The 13,400-nt window shown below is 39.0% G+C and overlaps 1 protein-coding gene across 19 annotated transcripts in view; it reads left to right on the top strand.

The window, feature by feature from the left end:
* CASK (calcium/calmodulin dependent serine protein kinase) overlaps positions 1–13,400 on the top strand; it is a 358,988-nt gene that overhangs the window by 260,590 nt on the left and 84,998 nt on the right. For 12 of the 19 annotated variants that reach the window (XM_043570167.1, XM_043570163.1, XM_043570159.1 and 9 more), the window contains exons 11-12: positions 2,546–2,563; positions 12,570–12,691. In XM_043570167.1, coding sequence (XP_043426102.1) covers positions 2,546–2,563; positions 12,570–12,691 — 140 coding nt within the window. The remainder of the gene's footprint in view (positions 1–2,545; positions 2,564–12,569; positions 12,692–13,400) is intronic. The other 7 variants (XM_043570170.1, XM_043570169.1, XM_043570160.1 and 4 more) reach the window with 1 other exon arrangement.

Here is a 13,400-nt window from a genome sequence, read left to right as displayed (position 1 = left end):
AGTGAAGGTGATTTCCAAAAACATTCAGAAATGGGAATCTCAGAAAAGAGACTCTCTGAAGAGAAGGTCTTGCTGGCTTCTTCTTGCTGAGGAAATGGGAGTCTCATATCTGTCTTTTTTCTTCCAGTCCAATTTATTCCTTCCACCCGTAGCACTGCAGTTGGTGTTTGCTAGCTCAAACCTCTCTCTTCCCTCCACACTGTTTCCAGTAGACTTGTCTGGCACGAGCAGATCCAGTCATGGTTTTATGTTGTATTGTGACTACATGATGCAGTCACAAACTTGGACTATATCAAGAGATTTTCGGTCAAGATCTAACACCATTTTCATCTTAAATCGGGCCTGGGGAGCAGTATGGTCCTCGCAGTAGCTTCACAGACCTAAGCTTTACTGTTTCCCCTTAATATGTACCTCTGCCTGGCAAGAGTTTAATGAGCTCTTAAGTGTTCCATTCTGTTAAAGAGTCGAATTTTTCTTTTAGGGAAGGAATTGCCCATAGTTATAGACACACTTAATTTTCTGTCAAATACATTTTTATTACCCAGTTTTTTGTTTTTCAGTACAATCTGTAAGTGATATGGTCAAAACAGCTTCTGATTACAAAATTTGCTTTTTAAACAAAAACGAAATTTCCCCCACTGTCTTGCGGGTAGCCTGCAAGCTCTTGAATTAGTTGTTCACAATTTCACGTTCCCTCTTGCTTCCCTTTCCTGCAGTCACACCTTTTTTTTTTTTTTTTAAATTTCTGGATCTTAATGATCTTGTAAGCAGTCTGTATCTTCATTTGACATGCAAATGTCCGTCCCAAAGACAATGGGACATTTTGAAGAAAATTCTAATATTGCCCTAACTTCCACACAGCTGTCAGGAAATATTCATCTGTTCCTAAAATTAATTTTTAATACTAAACCATTTAAAGGGAGGCATTATACTACTGTATCAGCATTGTTTATGAAATAGCTCTCTACCAGCAAACTTCCCTTTCTGCAACCAACAGAGAAGGCTATATGCTTGGCGGCAGAAAGCCTATTGTATACCTTATCCGGACTCACAGAAGAGCCTTACACTTTCATAAATTAACACATCTGTATTTTCAGTTTTTATTTCATTTTTGTTTTTTAATATTTCCATTTTCCAGCCTAAATTTTTGTCTGTTTAATCTTTAAATTGTGCATCATTTATTTTAAGTTGCAACTTTAATCTGTCCACCATCTTTCTGTTTAAATTTGCATGGGCTTGTTTTACAGTACAAAACACAAAGCACCTTTCAGCATTACCTGAAAGTTCTTGCAAGCCTGTGGCAAAAAGAGAAAAATGATCAGAAAGCATGTGTTTTGGGGCACCTGGGTGGCTCAGTCAGTTGGGTGGCCGACTTCAACTCAGGTCATGATCCCACGGTTTGTTGAGTTCGAGTTCCACGTCGGGCTCTGTGCTGACAGCTCAGAGCCTGGAGCCTGCTTCATGTTCTGTGTCTCCCTCTCTGTCCCTCCCCTGCTCGTGGTCTGTCTCTCCCTCTCAAAATAAACATTAAAAAAAATTTTTTTTTTTAAAAAGGAAAGAACGCATGTGTTTGTAGGGTGGGAGTGGGGGGCTCCAGGGAAGGAGGCATTGGAGAACAGTGTAAGGTTCTTGAGAAGGACAACTGCCCTTTCTTGAGAAGAACAGTCTGTTTTTCATCTTTAGATAATGCCTGTTCTTTCTATGAAATAATAATAAATAGGTTTTCTTTAATGACCTTGCTTGACAAAATTAAAAGCTGACTATCCTATTTTAGTCCCCCCCAAATTCTATTTAAGATCACAATTTAAAAACAAATTTAAAATTCATCCGTTTCCCGATTTGTCATCTAAAGAAGAGTCCATCATGTTTAGGTATGCTATTTACATTGTAAAACAATTTTTATGTAAGAGATTATTTTTTCTATCCAGATTATCAAAATCAGCCCATTGTACTTTTACTAGAATTTGATGAGTTTAATCACATGATGAAGAGTGTATTGTTCCTTTGTTACTTACTAATCCAAAGTCGAAATCTTTTCTCCTATTTCGAATCAAAGTGAGAATCTGAGCCCAGTGTGGCTTTGTTGTTTGTTTGTTTGTTTTTTATTTGTTAACGTTTATTTATTTTTGAGAGAGAGAGAGAGAGAGAGAGAGAGAGAGAGAGTGTGTGTGTGTGTGTGTGAGCGGGGGAGGGGCAGACAGAGAGAGAGGGAGACACAGAATCCAAAGCAGGCTCCAGGCTCTGAACTGTTAGCACAGAGCCCAACAAGGAACTCGAACCCACGAACTGTGGGATCATGATCTGGGCCCAAGTCGGATGCTCAACCAACTGAGCCACCTAGGCACCCCTCGATCCCAGTGTTTTAATGACTGAAATACTTATCAGTCCTAAGGAATGTGCTCATGGAACACAAGGATTTGCTTTGGGCTCTGCTGGGGGACTGTGTTTCTTGTGGCTCATCTACAGGGCCCAACTGTAGCTCGATAACCTGCTTGCTCTAAAATCATACTGTTTGTTGTTTGTCCATATGCTGCCTTCCTCCTAGGACTTCTAGCAGCAGAAAGTAGGTATCCCTTTGTTTTCCTCTAAGCTTTATCTTTTATGCAAAAGTGTTTGGCTTTGCATGGTTCATAAGCGGCTTGACTTTTTCCTTGGCTGTTTGTGTTTAGATGTTTGATTGTGAATTTTAACACTGCCTGACCACAAAATCAAAATGTACGTGGCTGTATTGATTCCTCGAGGCATTACCATACAGATAGTACTAACTTCTCACTTTCATAAGAGGAAGACAGGCAGTGTTAAAATTTAACTGCACTTACTGTTACCTCACATCTGAATTTCAAGCACGAATACGGTAATTTGGGGGAAAGGGTAATTTTTTTTTTATAGTTTTGCTTTCAAGAAAGCTTTCAGGGTAAGTGAATTTTCCTTTGACAATCGCACCATCTGTAAGCAGTTTATACTACTCTGTTATTGATTGAATTTTTAGTTAATTAATATGGAGCTGTGGAATAAACTCCCAAATTCATGTGTCTCAACAACTTTTACCATTGGGAAGTCCATTTATAAAGACTAATATAATGGCTAGATTTTAATTACAAATGAATGTAATTTGATTATGTGACAATATTAAAGTAAAAAGTAGGTAAGAAATTACACACACACACAAATGAGTACAAATAAGAGTAAGGCTATCTGAATAAGATGGGTGGATTGTATCAGTGTCCATATTCTGGCTGTGATGACACTATAGCTTTGTAAAACGTTGCCATTGGGGACACTGAGCAAAGTATACAAGGGATCTCTGTATTTCTTACAATTGTATATGATAATCTATAATTATTTCAGTAATTTCCATTAAAACAATAGAATAAACCTTTACCTCTAGGTTGTACTTACTGGGGGGAAGTATATAAGAGACAAAAATAAATCAGAAAATATGGATGCTAATAATTGGATACATTGTCACATTGTCTTGCATTTGTTACTCATAGCTCCAACTGCACCTGATTTAATACAAAAATCTCACAGTATGTTAGTTATCCGTTGTTGTGTAATGAATCCCCTCAAAGCAGGATTTATCCTTTCACGCTTTCTGTGGGTCAGGAATCTGGATATGGTTTAGCTGTGCGCCTCTGGCTCAAGATCTCCCATGAGACTATAGTCAAGCTGTCGTCTGGGGCTGCAATCTCATCTGAAGACCCGACTGCAGGGGTGGGAATGGAATTCTCTTCCAGACTCACTGTACTATTGTTGACAGGCTGCAGTTCCTTACTGGCTAATGGGTCCCTTCCTAGGGCTGCTCACAACATAGAAGTTTGTTTCTCCCAGCATGAATGATCAAAAAGGGAGGGCAAAAGTAAGAGTGCCCCAGACAAAAGCCATCTCAGAAGTGATGTCTTATCATTTCTGCACTATTCTCTTCATCACAATGAGTTAATAAGTCCAGCCCACACTCCAGGGAAGGGATTTGATTATACAAGGGTGCGAATAGCAGGAGGTAGGATCTTGGAGGCCATTTTAGAGGCTGTCCACATTTTAATGACTATTACAATGTGAGACACTTCCCATTTGTAACTGCTTTTGTTTCTCCAGATTTAGCACGTCTCTCCTTTTTTTTTTGTTTTTCAATCAGTAGACCTATCATGTCATTTGGAAATGAAAGCGTCTTAGAGGTATCAAGTAGTGCTTTTCCATAGTTGTAAAGTTTTATATGAATGAGCACTTAGCAGAATGCTATTTTAAGTGCTTTGACAAATCTGTGCCTAACAATGGTGCTATTTGAAAACAGACTATTTTAACAAGCATAATGGCATTAGAATTATAGCATTTGTGCTCCGACAGAATCCATTTACAGGGTGTACTTCTTTTTAACTAATACTAAATTTTGAGGCATCTGCCCTATACACATAAAGAATCTAAAGGATTTATCACCATGTGTAAGTTTTCATAGCTTGAATTGCATATAGTTCAAATGCTTAAGTCCAAAATACAATTTCTATTACAGGATTCACTATTGCTTATAACTTGATTGATAACCAGAATGTGCTTTGTACAGTGGGAATAAAAGCTGTTGTCCAGGGGATAAGGGGAAGCTAGCTTTTGACTGCAAAGGGACAAGAGGGAACTGTTTTGGAAAGATGAAATAGACACTTATATTAGTGAATTTGAACTTAATAAATTATACTTTAGTAAGCAGATTTTTAAAAAATGCTCTTGTGCTTACAGGTAAGGGCTTTGATTGAGTAGGTGATATGAATGCGTGTGTGTGGTGAATTCAGTGTTGTATAAATGGGATTGCTAATACAATAGGAGAGAGGTAATTGGTAACTCCAGAAAAAGCTAGACTAGGTTCAGATGGTTAATTTGCTCAGTGACACTGGATTTTATAGCTATACATATAATTTTTTAAATATACACATACAGGGGCGCCTGGGTGGCGCAGTCGGTTAAGCGTCCGACTTCAGCCAGGTCACGATCTCGCGGTCCGGGAGTTCGAGCCCCACGTCAGGCTGTGGGCTGATGGCTCAGAGCCTGGAGCCTGTTTCCGATTCTGTGTCTCCCTCTCTCTGCCCCTTCCCCGTTCATGCTCTGTCTCTCTCTGTCCGAAAAATAAATAAACGTTGAAAAAAAATGTTTTAAATATACACATACAAATATTTTGTTACCGAACTAACTTGCATGCATGTGTGTATGCAGTTATCAGATGTATGCAGTATATACATTTATCAAAACTCATTGAACAGTACACTTAAGATTTGTATATTTCACTTTGTAAATTTTACCTGTGAGAGAGAAGTGTTAAAATCTATGCTGAAGTGTTTAGGGGTGCAGTGTAGTGATGATGTGCACTCTGGCACTCGTTTTGAAATGAATGAAGGGGCACCTGGGTGGCACCCCTTCATTAAAGTAAATAAAACTTTAAAAAAAGAAATGAATGAAACGACATGAATTGATGGATAGATAGATGTGTGATAAAGCAAATATTGCAAATTGCTAACAATTGTATAATGTAGGTAGTGAGGACAACTCTTCCCACTTGGTATTTGTTTGAAGACAGACTCAGCCCACTTTGAGACTGAGAATTTTTAGCTTAAACATTCTGTTTATTTTTCTCTCTTCCTTTCAAATTATTTCTACTCAACTTTTTCATGAGACTTTTCTAATCTTGTGATGCAGTTGTTCTGGACTCAAAGTTTTTATTGACCTTAAAAGCATATTCCTCTTTAAAGAAATAGACTGAAAACATTTTTAAAACAGTTGACAAGTTTATGCTTTTTGGTTATTATTTCTTAATAGCAGAAAACCTTTGCAAAACTTGTTTGCATAGTATGGTTCTTAGAAAAAGCGGAAATGTTCAAAGTTAAAGTGTATAATTATCAACCTAAATTTTTTTAAAGATTTTTTTTTTTTCAACGTTTATTTATTTTTGGGACAGAGAGAGGCAGAGCATGAACGGGGGAGGGGCAGAGAGAGAGGGAGACACAGAATCGGAAACAGGCTCCAGGCTCTGAGCCATCAGCCCAGAGCCTGACACGGGGCTCGAACTCACGGACCGTGAGATCGTGACCTGGCTGAAGTCGGTCGCTTAACCGACTGCGCCACCCAGGCGCCCCTTAATGTTTATTTTGAGAGAGAGCGAGCACACGCACCCGCAATCAGGAGAGGGACAGAGAGAGAGGGAGAAAGAGAATCCCAAGCACAGACTGACACAGGGCTCAATCCCGTGAACCGTGAAATCATGATCTGAGCCAAAATCAGGAGTCAGACACTCAACCAACGGAGCCAACAGGTGCTCATATCAACCTAATTTTTAGATACATACTTGATCACCATATGAATTGGGCAGAAAATAAAATATTCGCCTGAAGGCAGAGCTTTGTTTCCTTCTAATTTATCATTGTGAAAGTTTTGGACTAAGGCCTACAAAAATAAGCCTTATATGGGAAATAAATTGAGATTAAAGAAAGGATAGAAATTGGACATCCTCTCATGACCAAGTGCAAATTATTCAGACGTGTTGCTGAGAGTGAAACATGATTTCAGGTGGAGTCCATCTGTAGTAGAATGACTAAGTGTCACAGACCTGACTTTTGGGACTTGCTCTTCTGCTCACTGCTGTGGCCATTTGACCCTGGTGAGCCTCCAATTTTCCAAGTATAAAAACACTTACCTTGCAGCACCTGAATGGCTCAGTCAGTAAAGTGTCCAACTTCATTTCGGGTCATGATCTCACTCACAGCTGTGAGTTTAGGCCCCATGTTGGGCTCTGTGCTGACAGCCTGGAGCCTGCTTCCGATTCTGTTTCCCTCTCTCTCTGCCCCTCCCCCACTCACGCTCTGTCTCTCTCTCAAGAGTAAATAAACATTAAAAAAAAATTAAATAAAAAAAAAACACTTGCCCACAGGACAGGGCTACTGTAGAATCACATAAGGTAATGACTATAAAAGCACTTTGGAGGGGCGTCTGGGTGTCTCAGTCGGTTAAGCATCCAACTTTGGCTCAGGTCATGATCTCACGGTTCATGGGTTCAAGCTATGCGTCAGGCTCTGTGCTGACAGCTCAAAGCCTGGAGCCTGCTATGGACTCTGTGTCTCCCTCGCTCTCTTTGCTCCTCCCCGACTCATGCTCTGTCTCTCTCTGTCTCTCAAAAATAAATATTGAAAAAAATTTTTGATAAAAATAAATAAAAGCACTTTGGAAATTATAAACTTACACAAACATAAGTAGCAAAATAATTTTATTATGACTTCAAAGAAACTGCGCTGTGCTTAGGTATTGCATTATAATGCTTGATTTTTAATTCTTCAGAATTTACTCAGAAAAAAATAATTTTAATCAAACGCATTTCATTGTGTCTTTTTGTGCAAAGCCCTCTAACAAAGCTCAGCCTGGAATACAAAAGTGAATAGAATACCTACAGTCCTGCCATTAAATATATTGCCCCCTGAGGTGAACTCGTGCTATTTAGCGACTGAATTTTTTCAAGGCAGTTACAAGTTTATTCAAAGGTTTTATAGGGGGAAAAAACATATTTTTCAGTGTTTGAGGAAAGTGAATAGTTCTTTCAGATATGACAGGATTAATCCACAAAATAAATACCAGTAGCAGTTAAGAACCTCTGTGTGTGTGTGTGTGTGTGTGTGTGTGTGTGCGTGCGCGCGCGCGGGGGGGGGGGGGGGGGCGCTGTTATGTTGTGTTGTGTTAATTATTACTACTGCCTCAATGTTCAAAACAAATAGCAGTGGAAAAGCCCAGAAGTATCTTCGTATACCTATATATCTTATAATGAATTGAAAAATTATGGGACATTTAGATGGGCTTGGTGTTGAACTGCAGATATCAGTTGTACGTATATATTAGATGAAGAATGTGTTTCTGTGGTTCTGGTGGTCATACCCAAAGAAAGAAAGAGAGATATCAGTGGAAAGAGAGAGAGATGTCAGTGGAAAGTGTTACAATGATCAAGGGTAAAGAAAGATTTTGAGGTTAGACCAAAACTATGCATTTATTCAATGTGAAAAGATAAAGGAGAAATGAAATAAAAAGTGTAATTTTCCTGCCTAATTTCAGGAACTTAAAATTTGGGACATTTTACAGAAACTGCATTAGGCAGCTTGAGTACAGCTATGGAAATGCTTCTTTTTGTGATTGAAAAGCCCCAAAGTGAACCATATTTGGGTACAGGATAAGACTATATAAATCAGTTCAGAAAAGGTGACAAGATCCAAGGAGGTTAAATAGACCTGTTGACCCAGTCGGTGTTGCCTACTGGAAACACAGGCTAACAATACTTTTGTGCTTTTGTGCTTTCCAGCAAAGCATCCTCTTCGTCCATCAGAGCACATTAGACCCCAGGTGGAGGTGTTGAATTCCTGTTCATCCACCTCCTCTCTAAGTTTGTCCCAGGATCTCGCTAGGCAGCCTATTTCTGTGACACTTTGTTTTTTCCTCTTGTAGATCATTTACTTCAGGGTATAGTATGCCTGCTTAACACACTAGCCTGAAAGCCCCCTCCTCAAGGCCAGGAATCATACCTGTTTTCTCAGAAGTTCCCACCTGGCACCTGGCAAGAAGTAGGAATGTTCACTAAAGGGTTTGGTTATTTTCCAACCTGATAGGGTTCAGGTTCTTTTCTAGCCTCCATATCCATGCATAAACCACACGTAGCTTCTTGTTGACATTTCTCCTATGTCTCCACATACAGCCAATTCATGTAGTAAGTCAGGCAGAACATAGACTTCAGAGCCAGACATACTGAGGTTGAATCGTGGTTCTCCCACTTCCTCGACTTCTCTGAACCTCCGTTCCCCATCTAGAAAGGTCAGGTAATATATATCTACCTTACTGCCTTGTCCTGAAGATGTGCCTGGCACAGAATAGACACTCAAGAATTGGGAGCCACTGTTACTATTTTGTTTCTTTAGAACTTAATTCAGTGCATACTTTGTGGGTGTTCTAAAATGAATCAAATGTAGACCTGCTTTAAGGACCTGACAGCACAAAAGAGTGAACGAGTGCACACATAAGGTAACCCAAACAGATATTACATGGAATATCTGGGAGTTCACAGACCAACAAGTGATACAGCCCTGGTCTGGTACAGCCAGAATTGCTTCCCAGTGGTTAGACTTGCCCTCTTGGTATTCACTAAATACAAGGTTGTTTTATTTTATTTTTTTTAAGTTTCTTTATTTGTTTTTGACAGCGTGAGCAGGGGAGGGGCAGAGAGAGAGGGAGACACACAATCCAAAGCAGGTTCCAGGGTCCGAGCTGTCAGCACAGAAACCGATATGGGGCTCAAACTCGTGAACCGCGAGATCATGCCATGAGCCAAAGTCGAACACTTAACCAACTGAGCCTCCCAAGTGTCCCATGTATTTCGAATATTTTTTATAACGTTTATTCATTTTTGAGAGACAGAAAGAGACAGAGCACAAGTAGAGGGAGGTGCAGAGAGAGAGGGAGACACACAATCCGAAGCAGGCTCCAGGATCTGAGCTGTCAGCACAGAGCGTCAGCACAGGGCTCGAGCCCACAAACTGTGAGATCATGACCTGAGCTGAAGTCAGATGCCTATCCAGCTGAGCCACACAGGCACCTCAAGGTTCTTTTATTTTAATCTTAGAGTATTAATAAACTGCCACCTAGATGATGTATCTGCATAAATGATACTGGCAGAAACAGTAGAAACTCGGTAAGATTCCACTAAGATAACTGAATGAAAGTGATAATTAGGTTTCTGTGGTATCTGTTGAATTTTTTAGTATACAAACATTTCGTTGGTATTTTTGTTATTGCAGTTTGGTGAGTCCAGAAGTTTAGAACTGGCTTTAGTAACTTCATAAACCTGGTATCCTTGAACTCTGCTACTGATGATGTGCAGGGGTCAGGGGCTCAGTGGGACATTTGGAACTAATTCCTTCATATTATCTCTTGTTTTACAAGGCTTTCAGTAAGGGATGATGAGAGAGCTGCCTTTGAACTAATTTCCAGAGTTGTTTGTTTTCCCCCCTACTCAGAACAAAGTAAAAGTCACGAGAAGAACAGGTAGAAGGAAATGGATTTGGTTAATGCCTTTTCAGAAACAGCAAAGGAAATGAGGACTGATTTGTGCCTTGTACCTTTTTTTTATCCTCCTTGATACCCCTTCAATGCTTTTAGTTGAAGAATACCAAGAGACTCGTAGGCATAATCATTCAAAATTTAAAAGTATCCACACACAGTCCCTTCAATAGGCAAATGGTCAAACTGTGACTGCCCAACAATAAAAAGAATTAAACTATTGATACACACAGCAACCCGCATGAATCTCCAGAGATCTCTGCTGGGTCAAGAAAAGCCAATCTCAAAAGATTGCATACCATATGGTTCCATTTATATAGCATCCTCAAAATGAGAAAATTACAGAAATGGAGAACAGGTTAGTTAGTCACCAGGGGTTGAGAAGGGATAGGATAGGAGGAAATGAGAGTGGCTGTAGAAGGGCAAAATGAAGGGTCCCTTTGGTGATGAAAATACACTGTAGCTTGACTGTCAGTGTCATTGTCGCAGTTGTGATGTTGTGTGGCAGTTTTGCAAGATGTTCTCATTTGGGGGAACCGGGTAAAGGGTACATGAGATCTCTCTTTATTATTTCTTACAATTGCACATGAATCTACAATTATCTCAAAAAGTCAAATTTGTAAAAAAAAAAAAAAATACAGTAATTTCCACGTGGATAACCACTTGATTTGTGGCTTACACCCCAAATCTTTACCATAATTAAATCATACTGCAAAAAGCAGTTGCTTAGATAGCAACTTTTTTCCATTGTAGAAAACTTGGAACATATGGACAAGAACAGAATGAAGTATAAATAGGAAAGTAAAGATCACTGCTGTTACACTTTTGGTGTATTTCATTCTGTTTTTTCCTGAGCTTGTATATGTATTTTTTTCAGTCATAGTCGGGAATATGCAAGTTTTTGTGGTTTTGCATTCTGCTTTCTTGAATTTCAGATCATTGAGGATTTCTCTATGTCTTTAAATTCTTCAAAGTAATTTCCATGTGGCTATATATTGCATTCTGTGGATGTTCTATACTTTATTTGATCATTCTGAATTATTTGATATTTTCTATGATAAATATCCTCATACATAAATCTTTTTTGCATTTTCCTATTTTTTTCCTTAAGGTAGTTTTTTTGGAAATGGAATTACTAAGTCCAAGTACAAAAGCATTTTTAAGGCTCTTTGAAATATGTTACCAGATTGCTTCCTGGGAAAGTGATACTAATTTACATTCTCACCAATAAGTGCGTGCAATTGGATGAGGTCCAAGGCCAAAAGTAATTAGAAACAGCATAGAATTCCAGAACAGAAAGATTCAAGACTTTTTATCATGATCTAAAGCAGAATTTCTCACCCTCAGCACTATTGACATTTTGGGCTGCATACTTCTTTCTCATGAAGGGCTGTCCTGAGTATCGTAGGATGTTTAATAGCATCCCAGGCCTCTACCCAGTAGATGATAATAGCACAAACTGTCCCCCTACCACCACCATAGTTGTGACAACAGAAATGTCTCCAGACTACCAGATGTCCCCATGGGGGGCAAAATCACCACTGCTTGAAAACTGATCCAAGACTTATATATGCAATGAGGCACTTAACTGTTAGAATTTCTCAAACACTGTGTACACGAATGTTGTGAAGCTAGCCTCTTAGGGTTCTTTCTCTGGAGTAGGTATCTGCATACTGTCTGCAGAGGAAAATAATCATTTCTTTGAGGCTGTGTAAGTGACTTTGTTACTCCCCAGTATATATCTTTCCCTACTGAAGGCTCTCTGGATTCCAGGTTATAAGAAGGAATTTTAAAGAAAGTAATCACACTACCATTTCCTTTGCCCTGCAGAAATGATTTGCCCTAATATTTAATAAGGTATTTGGAAGTGTCAGTCAATATGCTCAGCCTTTGTCTTTGTCTTTTGAATAAAAAGGGCCTAACAGATTGAGAACAACTTGATTCTCTTGACTTTGTATGGAAAGGAAGGAGAATGCATTGGGATTTTTACTAACTTAAGTTTCAGCCTTAAAAATCCTAATAAGCTTGTTTTACTCAGCAGGAGCACCTAGTCGAAGGTTTGTCCCTCAGATTTACAGCTGGCTTTGCCTTCAGTTCTTGATGGAATATACCTGTAAGAAAGGCTCGCCTGTGTTATTTCTGTAATATTTTAAAACATCATATGGTCAAGGAAAGGACGCCCTCTTCCTAATGTATAACTTGCTGCACCTAGATCTTCCAGTAACTCAGTTATAGTTAATGCATTTCCTTAATGCAAGTAAGACCAGCTTCAATGTACGTACTTTGAAAAATGAGAAGCACACAAAAACGTTGTCGCAAACAGAAACTCACTGAAAATACTCCATCCTTAAGCAATATGAAACTCATTGAAGACTATTGAGTACAGACATGAACCTTTGAAGTTCTGTTTGTTGGTCCATTGTTCTGAAGTGCAAGATCTGGGTTACAAAGGTTGGTTTGACATTGACTTTCTGTACTGGCTGTTTCCCGTTTGTTTCCCGTAGGAGCAGTCTCACAGGTGCTGGACAGCTTGGAAGAAATTCACGCACTTACAGACTGCAGTGAAAAGGACTTAGATTTTCTACACAGTGTTTTCCAGGATCAGCATCTTCACACACTACTAGATGTAAGTCTATCTCTTTTTTTAATTTATTTTTAGCATACCTTTTTTACTTTACATGAATTTCCAGGCATCCATCCTAACAGTCCATTTTCAGTTGCCTTCAGTCTGTGAGAAATGTGGGAAATCATCCATTATAGATTCATAACTGAAATAAAGTATATATAGTACAAAGGTAAGTCACCATGAAAAGACTTATGTAAGTCTATTTATGTATGTTGTGTGTGTGTGTGTGTGTGTGTGTTAGGGGAATCTGCTGATCTTAGCTGTGCTTACTTTTTGTTGCTCTAAAGATGTTTTAAAACATCATACCTGAAGCATGAGTATAAGAGAGAGAAAAGTAAACCAGATACTGTGTAATGGACTAATTCACACACACACACATTTCATATTTAACATTGCTGGTTTTTATGGACTCAGTCTTCTCCTTAAAAACATAAGAATATATGCTATCATTAAATACGACAGGCTCCACTGACAGCAGATTGAGATACAAAGAAAAATCAGAAGCTGGGAGTTCACATCTGCCTTTATTTCAGTCACATTTTAAGTAACGTGCCTTTCTTAGATAACTTGGTTGCCTTCAGCAGTGCAAACTTTCTTAGTACATATTAGTCTGCTAGTACGTGTTAGTCTTTTTTTACACAAAAAACCTTCCGTATTAAAAGAATGTTACTTGCTTTGCGGTGCCTAGCGCTTCTTGGTGCTGATTAAT

This window comes from Prionailurus bengalensis, chromosome X (genome assembly GCF_016509475.1).
Source record: "Prionailurus bengalensis isolate Pbe53 chromosome X, Fcat_Pben_1.1_paternal_pri, whole genome shotgun sequence".
NCBI lineage: Eukaryota > Metazoa > Chordata > Mammalia > Carnivora > Felidae > Prionailurus > Prionailurus bengalensis.
Note: the sequence above shows the minus strand (reverse complement) of the source record. Positions and strands in the feature narration are given on the sequence as shown.